Source organism: Cinclus cinclus, chromosome 11 (genome assembly GCF_963662255.1).
Source record: "Cinclus cinclus chromosome 11, bCinCin1.1, whole genome shotgun sequence".
Classification (NCBI taxonomy): domain Eukaryota; kingdom Metazoa; phylum Chordata; class Aves; order Passeriformes; family Cinclidae; genus Cinclus; species Cinclus cinclus.
The window spans coordinates 9214294-9236799 of NC_085056.1; the positions used below are offsets into that span (position 1 = coordinate 9214294).

General features: G+C 40.6%; 1 protein-coding gene across 2 annotated transcripts in view; it reads right to left on the reverse strand.

The window, feature by feature from the left end:
* Positions 1-15811: 15811 nt before the first annotated feature.
* NFATC3 (nuclear factor of activated T cells 3) overlaps positions 15812-22506 on the reverse strand; it is a 60782-nt gene continuing 54087 nt past the window's right edge. For both annotated transcript variants that reach the window (XM_062499778.1, XM_062499777.1), the window contains one exon: positions 15812-15946. In XM_062499778.1, coding sequence (XP_062355762.1) covers positions 15822-15946 — 125 coding nt within the window. In that variant the 3' untranslated portion in view covers positions 15812-15821. The remainder of the gene's footprint in view (positions 15947-22506) is intronic.

Consider the following 22506-nt stretch of genomic DNA (forward strand, 5'->3'; position numbering starts at 1 on the left):
GGAGCAAAATGAAGGACACATTGTTATATTTCTTCTTACTACTATCCACAAGAATAGGTGAGAGGTGGAAGGAAACCACAGAATTACTGAGAAGAGGACAAATTATGTATTTTGGGGAGGGAGAGTCTTACTGGAATTTTCTGTGAGAAGCTCCAAAAAACTGATAGTGGTTTGTTGGAAAAATCTCTGGTGTGTGCAGTAGAATAGCAATAGAATTTAGCTGTCTTTGCTGCATTGAATAAAAGCTTTTTGGTTTGAAGAGTAAGATCTTCTCCTGCTGTTTTCTGAGTGAATTCAGTGTTGGGGATCTCTCTGGGACTGCTTTCAGTAGGGATGGAAGGCACACAAAGTTCTGCTGTGGGAGAGATGCAAAGGTGTGGTGGAACTGCCTGGTGCAATGGCTGGCAGGGAACAGGTCCTTCCTCCTCTCAGCTCGGGCCCTAAGAGGTTAAAGTGAAGGAAGGACAGTCTGAGCCATATCTGCAGTGTAACATTTGTCACTACATCTTAGTCCAAGGAATTCTTAGTTAAACATGCCCTGAAAATATGGGACTCATTCCCATTGGATTAGGCCTGCCTTTCTTTTGTTTGATGCAGTGCAGTCCTTGAGCAATAAGGAACTTTACTGTGAAAGTCCCTACAAGCTACACTTGTGGAATATTCATTGTAGTGAGAGCATTAAATTAAAATGTCCTTGAAAAGATCGGGCCTTTTTTTGGGTTTTGGTTTTTTTGTTGTTTCTTTGTTGTTGTTTCTTTGTTTGATTGTTTGTTTTGGGGTGGGGTAGGTTGACTGGTTATTTGGTTTTGTTTCTTTTTTTGAAAAGCAATGCAAAATCTTTGAAAGCCAATCAATTTTGCTTAGTTTTTGCTGACAATAAATCTATGCCTTGGAATATTGATTGTCAGATTGCTTACAATGCTGTGTATTTTGTGTGTGTGTGGTATTTACGTTTTAAATTGTTCTAAAATGTTTTATCAAAAGTCAGGTACATCATATTCCTGATGGGACTTGGAGCACAGCTTGGATGATCATTTGCAGGCCATAAGGAGAGATATCCTAGAGTCAGAGCTGAAGTTATACCTGGTAATGCTCACAACAGTAATAGACAATTTTAATTCCTTGTGAGGAAGGGAAGGCTTATAAGGATGGCAGGTTCCATATTTTCAATGAAAAGTGGCTTCTGCTTGTCTCTGAAATCAATCTTTTTGTTCAGCTAGAAGACATTGGTGACTGATAACAACGTGTCAGTGGTTTTATTTAAAGTGACCTGATCTTACCTTGTAAAAAGTTAGCCCCCTGAGGAGAAAGGATTCCAAATGTTCAGGTTTTTCAGTGGGAACTGTTTGGGAGATGATTTGGGGAAAAAGGAAAATTGTAAGGCCATGGGCCTAGACACTGATGATACATCCCAGAAAGTGTGCTAACAACATGGGAGATTGTGAAGGCAATATTTTGGGTTTGTGGGTTGTTTGAGGTTGGTTTTTTGTTTTTTTTCCTATTCTGTTCCCTGGCACCAGGTTCCTCCAAGTTCAGCTACTCTGGCAAAACAGCACCGTGCTGCTGGAGCGGGCCTGGAGATCTTCCAGCTACAGAGCAAGTTCAGCGCTGTTTATTGCAGCTTCCAGAGGGTTTGCAATGACTCCTGCGATGGTTTAGGAGATGGGATGATTTTCTGAGCTGTTTGAACAGGAGAAGCAGGTTGCAAATGTGCTGAGGAGGCAGCGTCAGCCCACACTGCCAGCGGGCTGGGACGAGCCACGGCGAAGGACAGGCTGCTGGCAGACTGCTCTTGGGGTAACTCTGGGAAGACACAGACATAAAAATCAGTCACAGTGCTTTGTAGATCGGACTACAGCAGCTCTGAGCTGCTTTAGCAGCAGGTCCAGAGCCCAGCAGCACAGGCTCAGTGAGTGCAGCTCCATTAGACAAGCAGGAATTAAGTTCCCAGCACAGCTCTGCTCATGTTGCTGGTCTCATGAACTGAAGTCACAGCTGATTATAAGTTATAGGCTCTAGAGTTTTTTGAGACTATTAGGATAAACCAAAGTGGGGGAAAGGAGCTGGATGCAATTGCAGTTTGTTCATTGCCTGTCATTGAGCAAAAATGAAGGTTTAGCCTCTAGATACAGAATAGGAAATGGGATTTGAAATCAGAAGGAAAAGCCAAGAACAGTTTTTTGTTATGCTAGCACCTCGGTTTCCATCCCTTTAAACAAGGGATGTTTAAGTCTCTTTAAACAAGACTTAGTAAGGGGGAACGTGCAATATTTGTGTGGATGTCACAGTAAAAACCACAAAACTTTGAGGGATAATTATGGAGCTAGTAATGAAGCAGACAAGCCTGGCTCTTGGAGCCCTTGAATTTTTAACTTTGGCATTTGAGTCAGAAATCCTTCAGAAGAGCTATTATAGAATTAGAGTGGCTTTTGAATTTTATTCAGCAAGCACATCATCTCCCTTCAGAAATTCTTCTCATTCCTATGTATTGTTGTTGATTTCAGAAATATTCAGTTTCGTATTTGCTGCAGATATAAAATCTGTGAAGTATACAGGGGAAAAATGGTTGCTCTTGAGCAGACTATGCCACTAAAAATTGAACTCTGTAAACTCTTTGTGTAAGAGGACTTGCATTTTTTCCTGAATGCTCAAAACCACTGCCATCCCCACCCCCACTTGAATGGTTTTCTCTATTGTTCACTGTACCCAGGAAAAATAAGATTCTGTGGTTTATAACTCATTTTTATTTTTTACGCACATAAACCATAGGGTGTTTTTTGAATTTTCATATTAAAAACACTCCATCATGTGTTCCCCAAATCAACAGTGGAACACTGAAACCCGAGAGATGAGTACCTTTTTCAGTAGCTTTCTTTCTGAGTGCCTTTGGAACGTGCAGTGCTTTGCAGATCCGTGTTTCGATGGCGGTGTGAGAGCAGCTGTGCAGAATGGTAACTGCTGTGACAATCCCCCTCACTGGGAGGTGTTGAGAGGATCCCAGTGACCCTCTCCTCTCTCCTACATGGGTTCTGCTGTTGTGCTTTAGGAATTACATAAAGACACATTGTGCTTGCTGCCCTTCAATCACTCCAAACCTGATAGATGTTCCTCAGGAATGGCAAACAAAACCCAAGATCTCAACCTTGCTTCTCCACCAATGGTGAGGTTTGTAGATAGGGAACCATCAGTAATATGGAAAACAACCCAAACTAGTGCCTGTCACAATGCTGGCTCTGTAGTGTCAAAAGCTGTAAAGCGAGGCAGGCTTGTTTTGGGGTTTTTAGATATGAAAATGAAAGTGGCAATTTATAGTAAGGATGACATCACAATATTAGTGTGAAAGGAAAGCTTTTGTTCTGCCTTGTGATACACATGGGAGCTGCCCAGACTGTGCTTCCAGAACACCTTGGTGGCATGGCCTGGGCTGTGTTCTGCATTCATGGGCCTTGCACTGGTCTGGTTTTTGTGTATTCATGCCCTGTTCAGTAGGGTGGGCACTGTGTGAGCTCTGCACAGGGAGGTATCTGCTGTGGAGTTCTCTTGAACCTCTCCTTGCACAGCCTGCACACACTGGCTGGGTCACGATCTGCCCAGAGCAACAGGTTTGCTGTGATATGCCCCAAGTACAGATTTTGTTTGTGGAATGAGCTCATCTGGTTTTGGCCACATTTGAGTACATTTGAAGCATGATGTTAATATTTAGTCTAAAATTATCTTTGTTTTCTACATAATATCTCAACAGTGAATAAGATCAGCAACTTGTGATTTTTTTTTTAAATTCACCCCCTCCCCCCACATAAATTGTTCAGACTTTCACTCTGAGGCACAAAGAAAGTTGGCTTTTTAAAGTAATTTTTTGTGAACACAATAAATGCAGTTCACTTCAGACCAATAATCAAACCACACATACAGCCTTTTGTCTCAACTCTATTAAAGATAATGTTCTCTTGATAATGCTTCATGATGGGAAAGCATTCCTCTCGAAAACGCCTTTGCATTTATCTTACTGCAGCATTCCCTGAAAGATTGCTAATGTGGAGCTTTATAAATAATCTTTTCTGCATGGCTCTAAAAGTAATTTAATGGACATTTCTGGGAGGACAGGCCAATGGGAAGGTATTTATAGGAAGTATCAAGGGGTGCCTGACCAAGTGAGGTGGATGGTTTGGCTTTTAATGGGAGCTGGGAGCGGAGCTCGGTGTTGGTGCTGGCGAACAGGCAGCTCTGCTGTGCAGGGTGAGCACACTCTGTGCCTCCTGTTCCAGCCCACCCAGCCTGTTCTGAGAACAGCTCGGCTCTGCAGCCCTTGTAAACATTGCTCCAGCTGTGTGAAGCCACTGCAGTGACTGCAGTAGTTGCTGGAAGGCCAACCAAGGCCAGCCTTAATTATGCAGACAAAAAAGAGAAAATAGTTTAAGTGTTCCCAACATAGAGCAAACAACAAAGATTTCCTCTTAACCCTACTATAGCAGGGAACACCTTTTCTCTGAAGGACATGTTTTTTATTTCCAAAATATCTCCTCTGCCTGAAAGCCTTTACTGAATCATCAGTCCTACTTGGCCATGCCTCTGAATCCAGCCTCTTTTGCCAGGTTTCCTCTTTCTTACAAAGGAGATTTTTCTGTGCAAAACTCTGCACTACTTTTAAAGAAAATAAGTCTATAGAGGGTCGATTTGCTTTGATTCTTCACTTAATTTTTTTGAGACATCCAGTGTAGGATACCAGGAATCTGTTCTGTAAGAATTAATGCTGCCTTCCGTAAATACACCTTCATGTGTCCTTTTCTTTCATTTTGCATCTGTTTTGTGGAAACCACCAGTTGTCCAATACTGGCTTTCAGGTACTACCTTTAGTGGCAGGGGCAGATGGAAGACTTCCTGGGCAGTTTGTGCATGGCTGGTGTTGGAAGCAATTGTTTCATGTGGTTTGGATGCTTCTCTACTGCTGTCAGAACAAGAAAGGGACATCAGATTAATTGTTTATATATAAATTATTCATTACTTTTAAATTAATAAAACTAGAAGCCTGTGTTAAACATTTCTAGAGTTCATCAGCCACCATCTGTTAGTTAAGTGAATGTGATGTTGGGGCATAAATAAGGCATTAGGTGAACCCAAGTATCTTTTCATAAGAGCAGAATTTTGGAGCTGGGTAGGAGGACTTTAAATATGAAATAGTAGGAACAGAATGGAGTGAGATGACACTCTCTAACCGAGAACTGGCTGCCACTGCAGATGTGAGTTGCAGATAAGGAAAGCCCCTGAACAGCTCGGTCCTGCCCCCTTCCTGCATTTTCTTCCTCTGGGAGTACAGGGAGGGCCGGGGGCTGGGTGTGAGCTCACCTCCCAAACCCATCTGGTCTGTACTGGGAACTGGTTCTTCTTTTCTCCTCAGTGGAATCTGATATGGACTCATTTAGTCCATTAAGAGCACAGAGGGGCAAAGAACCAAAGCAGCTTAAAGTTCCTTTGGTTTGGGGCTGACCTTAGATGGTGAATTTTTCTGGGAGTAGGGAGGGAAATTGCTGATAAAGCTGTGAACTTTTGAAAGTTCGAGTTACGGGAAAGATCGGTGATGGAACAGCTCATGATCAATATGTTTGCAAAGACTGGGACTAAAAGGTGCACTTTGTAACCAATAAGACACTAAAATGTTTTCTATATGTGACCTGAAATGTCAACCAAAACATATGTTGAGTTCTGGGAACTGGAGATCACAATGATCACTTAACAGAGATTTTATATTACCTCTGTGGGACATAGTGGAAAATAACTCGGAATTCGAATGATAATTGCTTAAGAAATCATTTACCTTAGTAGCCTGCACAAACCCAGGTAATTTCATAATACCTACTTGAAACTCACCTTTATTTCAGCTGGCCATGATATTTCTTAAATCCTGTCTTTTTATTATAAATATTAAACACTTGCTGCATTCCAGCTGAATGGAGGCTGTCTTCTTGGTGACTAACGTGATTTTTTTGCATTTATTTGATGAACCTCATGATAGACAGGGGTTTAAAACAAAATTTTAGCACAAATTGTCTATGATACAGTGATACTGAATTATTAGTACATGCTAAGATATCCGTGTATTTTTCCAAAGGCTGTTCAGTGCTGTGATGTTCTGCCCCGTGTGAGCCTTGCAGTTTTAGTGTATTTTCAAAACCTGAATGCCCACCAGGGAGCCTCCAGTGTGGCCAATAGCTACTAGAAATTATTTGTGCTTCTCTGGCACATGTGTGGAGCTGTGCCTTTCAAATGGGGAACCTGCTCTGTGGGTATTTCAATCGAGTGGAAGAAGTCCTGCGTGTCTGGGTCACTTGCTAAAATGTCCTGAGGTCTCAGATTTTACATCCACCATCTGTGAGGATAAGGAATGCCTTGCAGTTACCCAGATTACTTTAACTAGCATGAGTTGAGTGATTTAAATTGTGAATCCGTGTTTAATCATAATGCTCAGAACAATCAGGTTAATTGTTTTGTATTTAAAGAAAGACACAGGAGTAGAAATAAACCACCAGTGCCATGTTAGTCTAGTTGCATTTATACTGTGTGAGAAAGCTCTCTCTTTGTGTAGTAATCAGTTTTGCTCTTTCCCCTTCTGATAACCTTACTAAAGGGTTCAGCCTCTGTGTCTTCCACATTTTTGGTGGGGTGTCTTTAGCTTTTACAACCAGTATTCCTTTTCAGGTCTTCTAGATTTATCCAGGTTTAATCTCACCTGATACCTCCTTTCTTCCAGATCCTACTCTTTTTTTGATTAGAAGGGCCATCTTTTTAATTACAGTAAAGGTTATTTCCCTTCCATATGTATATAAACATTTGCAGTCATTAAGCATCAGCTCTTTTACTAAATTTCTTAGGTGTTTGCCCCAGTGAGGTGTGGAATTCTCTCCCTTCCCTAGATGCTGCCCCTTGCTGTTCCACCTAGGCCCTGTGTCAGGCTGTGCTGAAAGCAGCTGTGGTTCTGTCCCCTTTCTGCTGGCTCGTGAGAGAGAACAGACACTGCCGAGCACTCAGGGAGAGCAGATTTCCAACCTTTCCTCCTTCATGGGCTTCCCAGCGTTTCCTTGTTCTAGAAGTAAATCTCCCCTGAACTCGTCTGTGTTCGGCCCTGGGATGAAGAATTAGCAGTGCTACCAGAAATTCAGGCTTTGCTTTTCAGTGGGATTCATTGTGTCTGGGCTAGCTGTCACCATTTGCCTCTTCTGGCTGTGAGACAGTCCCGTCATTAACTGGAGGCAGAAGCAGCAGGAACTTCTCTGGAGTTTGGTACAGGGGACACTGTAGAGGCTGTGACCCTCCTGATGAGCCCTGGCTGGCTCAGTGCAGGCAGACCAAAGCTGTTCCCCTCAGTGACCTTTCTGCATGTGAGATTTCATCTCCTATTCCTGCTTGCTTATGTTTGTTTTGCAGGAGTCCTACTGAGAGTAAAGTGACTCATAATATACAAATGGAGAGAAATAATTCAAACAGCATGTGATCTTAAACCTCATTTTGAGTTGCAAATAGAAGGCTAAACGTGGTTTGCCATTAACTTCTTGCTTTAAGCCTAATGTGTATGCCTTTGGGTGGCTCACAAAGTCTAACCTGGATTCAGGTGTGTGTTTTGTGAGCACTCACACATCGTTTGCTAGAAAAAGAGACCCCAGAGAACTGTCCTTTGTCAGCTTTCTTCTTACCCTGACTTTTCTTGGGTGGAATTAGAACTGCATAGGACCTCTACATGAATTAAATTTTGTAACACTCCTGGCCCCACCCCAAGCTGCAATTTGCCTTCTAAAAAAAGTGATCCTAAAAAAATGCTTTTTCTGTTGAGTGCAGGATCCTCAGTCACACAGGTGTCTATGTGACAGAGAGTGCCAGTAACATTGAATGAAGGTTTGTTTAAACATATTTGAGAGCTTGGGGGACATTTCCAGAACAGCTGAACAACTGAGCCCCTTGAATCTCAACAATGTCATTTCTTTTTTATTAACTCCACCCCTGAGGATATTTTATGTTGCATAGAGCCAGTGCTGGTTCTGCTTGCTGGGCCCAACTGCAGCACATCTCTACTGTCTGCAAAATGGCCTTCAGTGAAGCCACCTGAGTATTCTGAATGGAAGAAACACCAGCTAGCTTGAAAGCTATCTTACAAGCTGAGTGTAAAGACAACATTTAATTGCTTTCTATTTTTTTTCTACTTTGGCTGACTGAGTTGCTGTTTAGATATAATATTTAATGTCACTCAGAATTGTTCTGGTTTTAGATCATGTCCTTCAACCAAACAGGACATTTTTTTTGTCATAAGCGATAGAATTCCATTTTACTCATCTGGTCCAGATTTTGTTTGACCTACAAAGAGTTCATGTGCTGTTGGAAAAAAATATTGAGCTTAGTGTAATATATGAGAATGATACAAGTATATGAAAATGATACAAAAGTCACAAAGGCAAAGTCTCGGGGGGGCGGGATCTGGGCAGGAGAGCACAAATGACACAGAAAACAGAAAAATTGGACAATTTACATTAGAGCATGGCCTGCTTAGCCAGTGATATGTTTAGCTGTTGCTTATCTAAAAGGTTATTTTTGCAGCTTTACTGCTATCTAAAAAGTATATCTAAGAAGAACTTAGTGAGAGATTTCCCTGCTTTCTGCTATGAAGTAGTTGAGGTCAGCCTTTTGTGGGGATTGGAAGCCTGTAATTGGAGACAGACCTGCTCAGTAACCAAAATAATTTTTCTTTTTTCTCTTTTTCCCTTTTTCTCTGTCTTTTGTATGTTTTGTATTCCTCTTTCTAGCTAAGGAAACCTTAGTCTCCGGTGTCATTTTAGCAGCTGGATTAGTTCCAAAGGGTTTAGGCTTGGGCAAGCAGCATTTGAGTCTCTCAGCTAACTCTGCTGACAGCCACAAAATGTATGGCTGTGCCTCTCCAAACCACGATGTCATTCAGCCTGGGATTTGGCCAGTGTTGGATTGCTTGTTGTCCTCCATTGTTTGTGCAACTTTTCCATTATAACTTCTGTCAGTGGTGAGGTCAGATGGCAATGATGACATTCTTGGCGTAGATTCTTTTTTCATATCCTTAGAAAAAATAATCCCATAGTAGCACTTAATTCAGTTTCAGTATTGCCTTATTTGTCCTATTGGCTTGATGGCTTATATTCCTTCCTCCTCCAGCTACTGTGACTACTGCCAGGCAAATGTCACAGGGTGATATTTGCTGTTACTTGAATAAAGTTATCCTTGACCTCTCATATTTGCTTTCTGTTGAAGAGTTTATGAGCAAATTTTTATTCCTGGTAAGGGAAGAAACGGTGGGAATATGTAAATGCAGAAATGCATGTACTGGCAAAACAGTGTGTGCTGATCAGTGCAGCTGGAGACAGAAACAATCGCAACAGGAACTGATCCCACAGCATGGACCTGAGCAGGAGCTGCTGTGACAGGCAGGTGTGAGGATTAATGTCCTATGAGCAACCTTTCCACATGGAGACCCTGCCTAGAAAGCACACAGGGTAAAGTTGAACCAATGGCAGCTAAACTGGAAATCTGCAGATCTGCTGCCAGCTGCAGCTGTCTGACTTTTAAATGCTTGTCACACCTTTATTATGACGCAGTTCTTGAAATGGCAAACCTTGAAAGTAAACCTTAATTCATTAAATCATAGAAAGCCAGTACTTTGGACAGGCTGTGCAGCAACTCTGGAGGCACTTGTTCAAATGGTGGAAGACTGGGAAAATCTGTTCTTGCATCATACTTTAAAAATTTCCTACTTGAAAACAGTGACATACTGACTGCTGAAAGTTTGTCTTGTCCATTTCCAACACATTGCTAGAATGACTTGGCTGGTGGATACACCAGGGAGTTCTTGGGATATTTACAAACAAATCCTTTTATTGCTGTGAGAAAAAGATTATGATGCGTGTAGGACAACACTCAGCTATTCTGTGCTCTGTGTTGCAGTGGTGTCGCCACCTTGGCAGAGAAGAATCCATCACACCTTCTGTACCAAGCTGAAGTAAATTTAGGATGGCAGCCCTGACCTTTCATGCCTTGTCCTAAAAAATGCTCTGTGCCAGCCTAAATCCTTGATGTTGATGTTACAGCCAGAACCTCAGGTACGTGGAGAAGTTGGGTTTAGGAACTTTTGTCTTTAATTCCTGAATCTGCAGTTGTTAATGTGTGGAGGTGTTTACTGAGAAATGCTGCAGTTGTTAATATGTAGGGTGGTTATTGTTTTATATAATTGCCTGTTTTCTAGAAAATATTTCCTTCCCAACCCTCAGGATTTTCAGCACGCTGATTCCTTGTCTTTCCTGCTTTGTGTTACAAGATGGACCTTTCGAAGTCATCAGTCATTTATCATTCCACTGTCACAAGAACTTGGATGAGTAATTGTTCCCTTTCTCCTCCAGCTTACTTCATATGGTATCACTGATTATCCAGCACTGCATTCCCAAGCAATATTTTCATACCAAGCCCTCTTTAGGTGCATCACTTTTCTTTGATCTAGAATTACAGAAAAGAACAAGCACACACTACAGACATTCTTCCAGCTCTTACCAGCAGGTGTCACAGCAATGACAGGAAGGGATAAGTTTTGGGGTTTTTTTCAGTTCCTTGTAATAAAAAACACCAATGAAATGAAAACTTTACATTTGCAGAAACAGCTTGAGAACTTGTATAGCCTGACTTTTCCAGTGGATCAATCTCTTCAAAAACAAGATCAATGGAGCATCCATGTCTTTGGAAAGTAATTATTATTTTTGTATTGGTTCTGTATCTTTGTTTTTTTCCCTTCTGTTTTCTTTTGCATGTGGCAGATGTTAACAAGGGTAACAGTAGGTTATTGTAAAATAATTTCTTAGAGGTTCTCTGCAAATGACAATGCTTTGTGTGTTAAGAATGACTGATCAATAAAAAATATCCTTTTAGCAGGCAGAATAAAGTTCAGTGTTAACTTCCTTTACCAGAGAAGTCTGTATGTAAAACTATGCATGAATTTAGACATATATAAAATCCTTTTTTCTTTTCCATGGCCTTTTACATGCTTTAATACTTCACTCGCTACAGCAGTAGCTAGTTCCTGAATACTATTACTGTAAATTAACTGAAGCCAAGGGGCAAAGAAAAAAGGTGGGGAGACAACAGCTCAGTCCTCACTTTATTCAATCCAGTGGAGCACTTGGTGGACTCAGAGCATACAGTGGTATTTTGAGTTAGGCAGTGAGAGACAGAGGTCCAAAAACAAGCAGCAGAAGACAGCAGTAGTAATGCTGTGGAATATTGTAAGGAAATAGTGGCTACAATATGAGAATTAAGAGGCCTTGATTTCTGCCAGCATTTCCTTTGGGTTTGGGTCCTAAATGAACAAACTTGTGGTTACTCTTCTAAAGGAACTGAATTTAACAGGACATTCCTGTCTGATTACCTGAAATACCAAACCAGCGTGTAGCAGGGTTGAAGTGACGTTTTCACCCTGCCTGGAATAAAGCAACACGAGCAGTGCGTGCGTCAGTGCTGAGCTTTAGCCGCCCTGGCGTGACTGCAGATCCTGTCCTGTCCCACCCCACCATCCCGAGCGAAGCAGCCTCCAGCCCATTGGCATCGGAAAGGCGGCTTGAACTGACGGCAAAGGAGGCGCAGTCAATGGCTTATTGCTGGTGTCGGTGTGTGCTAATTATACCCCGGGTAACCACCCTACACAACATGTGAACAGCTTTCAAACTGCCGGGGCTATTTTTACTAAACCTCGGCTATATTTACCGTGCGTTCGGCTGGTGGCACTTGAGCATCCCCTTTCTGGTGTATTTATAGCTGAAAGCAGCGCTGAAGGTAATGGGCCGGGACACGCGCTCGCAGGGAGCCTAATCCCAGCCTGGCCGTGATCCCGGCGCTCCTGCTCCTGCTCTCCCGGCCAGGTGAGCGTGGGCAGCCAAAGGCCGGAGCTTTTGCTTCTGTGTTCGGTTTGGAGCAGTCCCACACTTCACTGGGATTCCAGGGGGAAGCAAAGGGCCCGGTAAGAAACTGCAAGGGAGATAAAAAGCTTTTCAGCAGCACCAAGATCACCGAGATGAGACACACATTGTACCGCCTGACTTTGCCCACAAGGATTTCCCTCGGTGCTGCTTAATCAGCCAGGATTTGACAAATAAATTAAACTTTGTCGGGATTTCACATTTATTTCAGAAACAGTTTCAGAAACTATATCTTGCCTATGACAATATCCTTTCAGGACTGGAAATTATTGCTTATGATGAACTTCCTTGAATAATTATTTCTGGAAAAATCTTTCAAAATAATCTTGTGATTGTCTAATTGAAACAATGACACTTGCAAATGGAGAAGCAGCAGTATTGTGCAGACTGATACTCTGTATCAAGTGGAGGGTAAACGGTGCTGGCTCTAATCTGAGCCCCAAACTGGAACAGCTGGTTACCACTGCATCACAAATGGAATTTCCTCTCACTGTGTCTGGTTCTGCATTTTAAATAAATGACAATGCATTTTCATTATTTTTATTTATTTGAACACTATGATTTAAGAGCCTAAATGCAACTTTTTCCCTTTATTTCTGCAAGTAGCACTGCAATCATAACTTACAAAAATGTTTAAAATACAAAATGTACATGAAATTACAATACAAGGCTCTGTAAACATCTAGAACGTAATCTTTATTGTCCCACATTTTTAAATATAAAACTTGAATTTGAACGATTTCCGAACCTCAAGGAATGACATCCATTATGAGTATCAAAAATAGAGTTTCAAAGCTTTGTATCAGAACAAAACTGCTTTTTCATTCTTTGGTTTAAAAAGGGTGGCAGTTCCCCTGATAACAGGTAAGTTTTACTACAGAAATTCAGATTGCTAGTTTATGGTAATTTCAGAACTCACCCCTGTCCCCCTGGATTAATATGCTACCCCTTTATTTTCTTTTCCTAAACATTGATCTTTGACCTCATCATTAAGGCTTTCCTTCAAGATAATCTAAGTTATTAAAAATTTTTGGAAAAGTACTCAGGGGGAAGACAGGACTTAAGGACAAGGAAGTGGATGCCAACAAAATATTAACAGTTGCCGGGTTCTGTTGTTTAATTAAATTTGCATAGTCCAATAGAGATCGTGTGCTTTTTATACCACTAAAATTATACAAGATTAACAGTCTTTATCTACGTTATCACACAAGCTAAAATAAAATTAAGACCCTTGTATTGAAGCTTTTACAAGGCAAATACAAAACTGCTTTAGTATCCAAAGCTATATTTTTTTTTAATTTCATTTTTAAATAGGAAAGCATATCTATGTCTACAGGCATCAAGGTATTTAAAGGCATCAGAAAATTTAGTGCATAGCAACTCCGGATTGTTTGGGCTCCTATATTTTAGGTACAGTGCGAATTCCAGCTACTCGGAGAACTTGCAAGGAGAGTCTGTACCAGCAGGATAAAGGAGCATAAATCCCATACAGTATGAAAAGCTTTTCAGTCACAATTCTCCTACTAACAATGGTTAATGCAAAAGACCCAATACATGAATGAAAACTGAAACATGCCTTGCCACCAGCACACACTCTGAGACAATTACATAGTTTACAGCATTGTGTGGTTTGGTTTGTTTTGAAGGTGTTAAAAATGTAATTAGACGTATTTCTGAGCATGTGAGTTCTTTTGTAGGATCTTCAACACCTACGAGTAGAGGACAGAGTAAAGCACCATTGCTGAGGGACAATTACAATATCACACTTTTCAGATTCCAGCCCTGCCAATTATTTCCTGCAAGTGTTAAGATTTGCACCACTGAACAGTACATTCACAAAAAGGACGCTTAAGATTCCCAGCAGGTACATAGTGGCCTTGCATTAAGGTGTTTGAAATAGTTATGAAACATCAAGTTAGTAGCCTCAGGCTGCACTCTTAAAAGGAAGTACATGATAAAACTACAGTTTTACCCACGTAATATGTGGTCTTTAAAAGTTCACGATTCAGCTATTATAGAGTGATTACAGCTCCTGTAATGGTATTGCTTGGGCACTGCCTTCCCTCCAGGTGTAAGGTTCTGCCTGCAGGGGCTCAATGGAAAGTTTTCCCCACCACTGTTTGCCAAAATGCACATCAGTAGAAGCTGTGTTTACTCCCCCAGGTGTTATAACCCAGCACTGCTCTCCACTGTCAGACCCTCTCATTCATGTGAAGTCTACAAAGGGCATGTGCTCCCCCTGTGCTAAACTGCTAAAATGGCCACACCTGTCTGAACTGGAGCCAATGAAAACATACTTTCCAATTTTCTAATTCACTCTTAATTTTCTTAGATTGTCATGGCTCACCCAAATGAGCAACTGGTAGGAACACTGTGGATGTTCTGAGTTCCATGTACTGCTGACCTTCCTTTCCATGACTGGTGTACCCTGTGCGTTCCATGGAGGGAAGCTCTGTAAATGAGTGATTCCTGGGGAAGGGAAACGTGTGTGGCCCCCACAGTCAGTGTGGGATCATCACCACAGTGTCTACGTGGAAAGGCCAGAGATTTTTAAATAATGATGTAAACAGATTGTTTCAAATTCATCAGCTTTATGGGGATAAAGGGAGATGCATCCTCAGAGTATAGCATGGAGTTTACTGCTGCTGTGATGAATCTTGAGTATTTCTTTGGTAGCTCCTGCTTCACACCTTTGAAACTAAACATGGACACATCATACTGCCTAACCACTAATTCACAGTAAATTACTTTTTAGCAAACTGACATTTACAAACAGCCTGAATTCAAGGAACTCTAACTGTCATCTCCTTAGGACTTCCAAGTGGCATGGTCAGGCATACAGCATATAAAAGATACAGATGTGATCAAATTATTTATTGCATTGGAAACTTGAATGCCACTGAATTGGTGATTTCAAAACCATATTCTGCAGGGTTAATGGGAACATTTAGATCCTCAGCAAACATTTTATTTTCTCCTGTATCTAACGTGGCTTTGAAGTTGCTGTTCTTTAATCTAAAATCCTACTGCTCAAATCTGATTACAAATGTAACTTTATAAGAAAAAAGCTATTTCAAGAAGGAGCCTGTGCTAATAAAGATCAGGAAGATTATCCACAAAGTTATAAAAGTTAAATTTTGGAATGTAATTTCTATCCCAACATTTTCATGATGGAATGGTCTTTTTGCAGCCTATCAAGTAACATCTTCAGTTTATAAACAAGTGCAGATCTACATTTGGCTTTGCTTCCTATGAATCTAAGAAAGAAAACACTACAATATTCATATACACAATGGCTTCCGTGGCATTGGCTTCAGATGACAGGTATGATTTGCCACTGGAAGGTCTTATTAAGGAAAAAAATTAAACAACAGAAGCTTTAAAGGCTTTCCAAAATGACCAAAAGGTGTTACAAATCATCAGTTACAAACTATACTACCTCTAAGGGCAAGCAGCACACTGAAGATGTGCATTAAATCTTCCACGTTCAGGACTGTGAATATTATAAGAGCAAACTAACATCTCCACACATCTGAAGCACTTAAAATATAAAAGTATTCTATTTAAATGCAAAAAGCAAAGCTTGTTTGTAACTTTAAAACAGTTAAAATATCTGGTGTAGATTCTGTGTGTCCATTTTAAGAAGTCTCTTTACAGCATCTGAGGAACTATAATTAAAATGCTCTGTCTCTACATCAAAAATGTAACCCACTAAAAGGGCTTTGCAAGGATCCACTGTTCCAGTTCATAAAGGCCACAGAGTTGGAAGCACAGTAAGTCTAAAGAGGAAGAGGATGAAGAAATATTCAGAGAAACTGGGAAGTTTCCATGGATGTTGAGTCGTTAGCTTATCCGTTACTGGATCCCATCGGAAATCCTCGTCTCCAGAGATCCAGGACACGTAGGTGCAGGCTGGCTGGCCACTGTTGTTCCATGTGACACTGAGATCTGTGACATATCTCTTCCTATGATCTCATTCACTATAAAAGAAGAAATATTAAAAGGTTTTTATGCTTTCCAAAAGGCAGAACTCATCAGTATAACCCTTTTTAAAAGAAATACTTTCAGTGCTAAACCTTGATGCTGTTAAGTAACAGGAGAGGACTGAGGAGCCTGGTTCAGCAACAGTTAAGCAAGTGGGGAAAAATGTCCTGCCATAATCCATGCTGGAGACTCCCTAAGCCCCTTGAAGAAAATAAGCACATGAGTACTCATGACATGCAGGTAACTGAAAGGCACAGCACAGGTCAGGTTTATTGAGATTTCCCCACAGAACTCCTGTTCAAGGGTGTGACAAGCACAACAAACAACTCCAGCAACCTGGCTCTTTCAGGCTACTTACAGAACTTCCTTAGAACTTGGATTCAGGTTAATAGAATATTCTTTTTAAACACTACATACCTAATTGGGCCTGTTTTCTGAATATTTGCATCTCTGAAACCACAGTAACTAATTTTTACCAGTCAATCTCCCTACAGTGAAGATTTAGGATGGACTAATATGCAGGCCAGTTTGTGTATCCATGTATGGGACACGTCCATGAATGTGACAAAGTTAACCTAGGTTATTAAGAAATCACAATCTTGGAGTCTTACTCTAAATCCCATGTAATTCACTGCAGGACAACTGAGGGTGGAAGATGATAAAAATTATCATTTTAAAGGCTAGGTGTAAAATCAGTTATAGAAATGTCTATTTCACAAAAATTGACTTTGGTAATGTTATCAAAGAAAATGGAATAACATTCTACATGGACATGAAAAATATCACATTAAATAAAAATGAAACATTTTAGAAAAATGCTGGACTATAAGCATGATCTGTATTATTTCACTGTTAGAGGCAATGAGTTCTGTCGATTCCCATTACTGAGTAGGCAGTAGGTTATAATATCTCTTTCTCAGCAACACTTTGAATGGCTGAATTATAGAGGCTTTTCCTTAATCATTGGCATGAGTTTGCTTGGACCTTCTATAAACAGGTATTTAATGGATCCTTTTGTTGACTAAGGACCATTTTTATGTTTAGAACATTTTGCTCTGCTAATAAGCTGGTTCTATTGAACATCTTAACAGATTTGGTTAAGGTTTTGCTACTTTGTTCTCCATCAGGTAACTTTACAGAACAGTGTTGATGCACTTCACCACCTTTCTTAATGCTACCTTAATTTTTCATAGCAGGATTTAGTTTCCTACCAACCATTCCTGTCTGGTAGAAGCATAAAATCAATCTACAGATGGTGTAAATGGCCCTTTGTGTTTATAGCACTGAACAGCCTGAGCACTGTCCTTCATGGCAGCAGGATCATAAGTGGTTCTGAAAGAAAATGTATTAATATTGTGAATAGACTGAAGTCCACGTAACAGAAAATCCAACTCTGAAAAGAGCTTGTGTCTATATTCTTTAAAGTCGCTCGGGAAAGTGCTAAAACCACCTCCTGGCACAGCCCTGTGTGCAATGCAGGAGGTGTTTGCTATCCACAAGTCAATCACTGCAATGGTTTCCTCCTCAGGAGAGCAAGGACAGCTTCTTACACACACAGTATTGAACCCAATGGATCTAACAGGTCTCACACACTATGGAAAAGCCAACTCCCTCAAGCATTACAAGGTTTGCAATTTATCTGGCTTCAAAACAAACTGTCATTCAATGAATTTAACTGCACTATGACACTGGAAATTGTGTGACTGCAGGTATTTTTATTAGGCCAAGATGATGCATAAGTAAATGCCTGCTAAAAAAACCCACAACTTTTTTTTTTTTTTTTTCCCACAAATTATAGATGATCATTCATAAGAACTGTGCTCCACCAGTTTCTGTCAGGACATTCATTAGCTTGCTCTAAGGACCTCCAAAAGCTCTTACCTACTGAGCAGTAGCTTTGTGCATATCAAGTGCCCCAGCTGAGTTCAGTACTGCTAAAACCTTCATGAGTGCTACAGTAAAAACATTTAAAATAATGATTTGAAGTTCAGTATTCTGAAATTATTATTTACTTAAATTTTGATGGCTGATCTGTATCTGTACTAGTACCATCAGCACAAACTGGTCTGTCCTGCAATGTACTGTGTTTCCCACAGGCAGAGGTGCTCAACTGAACAGCACACAGCCACTGACACTGCACTCTCCTTAAAACACATTACACTGAAGAAATAGCTGGCCACATGAGGTTTTATTTGCCAGACTTCTGCAGAAGCCATTATGTAGACTATTAAAGCCACAGGTTAGTTTGAGTTCCTTTGTTCTAAATAACCACTGATTTGTTTATGTGAAGCTGTTTTGTAGCTCAGTGGGTTTTTTTTGCAATACTTTTTAGCATGTGGTGAATACAAATTTATCTTGTTTACATGGATTTCCATTAGAAACATCTACCATTTCTTCGGCAAATGCAGGACCATGTCTTCATTCCAACAGAGAATTATAGTGGAGAAATCTTACTTGTCCCAGTGACTTTATAAGAATTACTAATTTATAAAATCAACCAGTATTCAAGTGTGCTTTTTTCAAAATAAGTATGCAAATCAGTGTTCTGCCAGAGCACCTCGCAGGCCTCAAAAAAAAGCCAGAATGCTTTTCCTGCTGTGTCTGGCCAAGGTGTTCTTTCACGGACTTTGGCTCCCAACTCACACATCTTCCTATTTTATAATGTCCATTTCAGCTGTCTGGAACTCTGTACCCAACAAATGCACTGGGGTCAGCCTGCAGACTCCAAAAGACTCTCCATTGATTAGATGAGGCTAAAAATAAAGGCTTCAAGGAAAGCAGAACTTGCAGAAGGCAGCAGCTCAGATCAGTCTCTAATCTTTCATGGCACATATAATAATCATATAATATCGACATTATCAGAACTTGTCTTTCTGATGGGGAATGGTATAAATTAAAGGAGTTTAAAATGTAAATCACGTAGTCAGTAAGAAGAGATAAAATCCTGCATAAAATGTACAAGGCTGAAGGCAAAATCAAACAGCATTTTCCTTTTTCTATTAAAGGCTAAAAGAGAAATCCAAAGGCCAGTATTTGAATGCATGACATGTCATCTTCCTCCAATGAGGGGCAAGCACACAACGTGTAATAGTCTGTGATTAAAACTGAAAACTTAATTCATGCACATAAATACAGGTTTTCTACAATACTGTCTAGCAAAACTCAACTTCTTCAGGTGACAAATTGGGAGAGGAACAAATTTCAATAATTCTGAGAAAGGACATGCTCAGGCTCTATTGCTGACGCTTTACAAACAAAATAGAATTTCTTTACTTTTAAAAAACTGCTTTATCCCACCTCTCCTAGTTTTGACTATGGGCTGCAGGGGCTACTCTGTCCTAAAAATATAGCTAGAAAGCTTTCATGCTTCCATTTGCTTAACCTTAAGAGCCCCATCCCATTAGCAACTAGACACTGGAAAGCAGCATGCATGGCTTTGTTAAGTTTCCTTGTCTCGATACCATTTTCTTTCTTCAGCACAAGTTTGCAGGGGAAGGCTGCAGAGCTTGTTTGGGATTCAGCAGTACAGATCCCCAGGATGGTTTTCATGTGCTCTGTCTGCAGGTCTAGGTATGTTCTGTGGTTCATACTTTTGCTGCCTCTTCAGAGAGAACTAATTTCATTAGACTTTAGAAAAACAGCTGTGCAAATAGGACCTTGACTTTTCAGTCCACTGCCCCTTCCAGTTAAATCCATGCCTGTTTGGTACCTGTGGTGCCAGCTGTTGACTGCTGATCCCATAGCCTGAACCGCTACTCAGTCCTCAAGTCAGGAGGAACCACAAATGTCTTACACACTAAAGCATTATAGAGACCTTGCCAACATTTAGTAATCATTTGGTACCTCCTGATACCTAAAATCATTGTGGATGATCAGTGTCAGCTGAGTGGATGACATAAATATGTTACAAAGTGTTTTCTGTGCTAACAGTCCAGGTGACTAATCCTGAAATAATGACTGGAGCAGACAAAAAGAGAGAGGGGTGCACACACTGCACTGTGTACATGTGTGGCATATTCCTCCATACCACAGTGATAACTGCACTTTGAAAACTTGTCAGATATGGCACAGATCAAAATGTGATACAGCAGGTTTTTAAAACATTTCTTTCTCCTTTTTTTTTTTTTAAATATCAGGCTGTGAAATGGAAATTATTTTAACAACTTTTCTCTAAGTAATTGACCTCTTTGGCAGTTTTCCCAGACTTCAGAATTTCAGCTGTTACTTTATATGCAATAGTTTCACCTTTTCCTCCCTTAGTATTTATCTAGAATGTAAGCTGGCTGGCAAATTTACACTAACAGCTAAAAATAGATTGTACAGAACAGAAGTTAAGTTGGTAGGGATAAAATCTGCTCCAGACAGATTAGATTGGCCTGGTCAATACTGGTGATACTGCAATATTGCATTGCAAAGCTTTTCCCTCTCTGTGCTGCACTGAAGGAGCAACACACTGCATTGAGAAAGCACAAAATGTCAGATAGAGGCTCCAGCCTACAAAATTAAAAATTTCAAAATATGAAGCAGCACGCTAACATCAGTATGGGTAGAACCGAGTAGAAGCAGCTCAGACTTTTGGATCTGCTGTAAAATAAGAGCAACCATTTACTGTGTTTTACTGGGTTCTTCCCATGGTTTTCATTTCCCATTGTGCTCTGGCTGTTTCCAGCTCCTGCTCACTGCACAAGAGGAAGCAGCTGGAGCACCCAGGCTTCCCCTGCCCCTGAGGCCCAGGGCTTTGCCTCTGGCCACTGAAGGCTTGCAGTGGACAGTTGACAAAGCCACAGCCTTACAGCCAAACTGCTCAGGATGAGCTCTCCACACTTTGCAATTTGCAATCCAGAGTTTAAAGACGTAAAGTTAGGTTGAACAGCTCAGCCATTTGTGCAGTGAGTGACACGCAGAGCTATGGGTGCTGATCTTAGCAGCTGTTCCAGCACTGACCAGCCCCTCTGGAGCAATTCCCACCTACAGAAAGTGATCCAAGTTCACTGATTTGAATAGAACAAAGCCCTTGTGTTATGAAGCATGACATCAGCATGAAAGCTGGTGCTTCTAATAATAAAATCCTGAATGTTACAGATAAATTAAAACCCACCCCCAACCATGAATTTATAATATCGAGTTCTCTTAAGGTGTTTTTAAGGTGTTTGAAGTTCTCATATCAAAAGCAAAGGCATTATCTTTTTTAATCAAATGCCAAGCAAAAACTAACATGATTCTGAATTGCTCTGTATCTAATATCCCCTCTCTGTGTGCTAAAAGACAAATCTTTTGTACTGGAGCACAAAGGAAAACAGAAGTATATCTAAGTATATATATTTTATATAACAATATAAGAAAAGGAAATTCCTGAGTCTACAGGCCTTTCAGGTAATAATACAAGTAACCTCTTTTGCCTTGCAGGAAGCCACTAATCTACTTCCTACAGGACAAGCAAATCTCTTTATTGGCAGTTAACAAGCACTTCAGGTTTTTCTAAGTCAAAAATACTGCCTGAAAACCTCAGTGAAGAACTTCAGGCAAACGAGTTCAGATTACACACCACTCGAGCTGCAATGGGCAAGAGCAGAGACATGTGCAAAATACAACAATGCAAAATACAACACCCCAGGGTGTTCCACCACCCTCCAAAAATGTGTTTTTCCCAGGGAACTCCTGAGTTACAGACAGTATCTTTTGCACCAAATGGTCCCGTTCAGATTTTTCTCCCTGGGGTCTTCTAAGGTCTGTGTAAAATTCTGTCAACTGCAACATTCTGTGACAGCAAATTCCGAAGCTTAACTCCCTACAGCAGTAGCAATGCTTTTTACACGTGCTGAACTTGCCCCGGGATGACTTGGTGGCCACTTACTGATTTCTTTCCCAGGAATTATCTTCCATTACCTTTTCTGTGCCCCCCACTCATTTTATTATATTTGGCATTTTCTCCTCATTCCTTTTTCTGGCTGCAGAGTTCTAGCAGATCCAACAACAGGCATTCATCTCATTCCTTTGTGGCATCAGTGACAAAATGTGGCCACAAAACAGATCTAAAGAGTAGCATTTTCTTATTCTCTGCTGTTCCCTACACATTCCTAGCATTTATTCACCCTTTCAAGACTACTTTTAACATTACTGAGCAAGTTTTCATAGAACCATCCATTTAAAATTCAAGACAGCTTTGAATGAGAATAGTTAACACTGTATTGATGAGTGCAGGTTTTATTCTTTCCTTTACTCTAATTTGCACTTTTTCTCTTACTGCCTGGTTTTCTTTAATCACAAGATCTGCCTGTAGAAGTTTCTAGGCAGTTTTTGGTTTTCACCCTTCCAAATAGCTCAAGTGCAGCAGCAGTGTCTCATTTACCCAGGCTCTACATTACAGTTGATAATTAACTGTTGCTTCCTTTTCCAGAGCTGCTGTCTGGCACGTCATCTGCTTGAGGACAATTGTCACTGTCCCTGTGCTGAAACCTTTTTACTGACACCTTACCTTGGGACAGGTCCTGCAACATGTCTCTTTTTCAAAAGACTCTGGGCATGAGAATCTTTAGTTCCTCAACTGTCAACATCA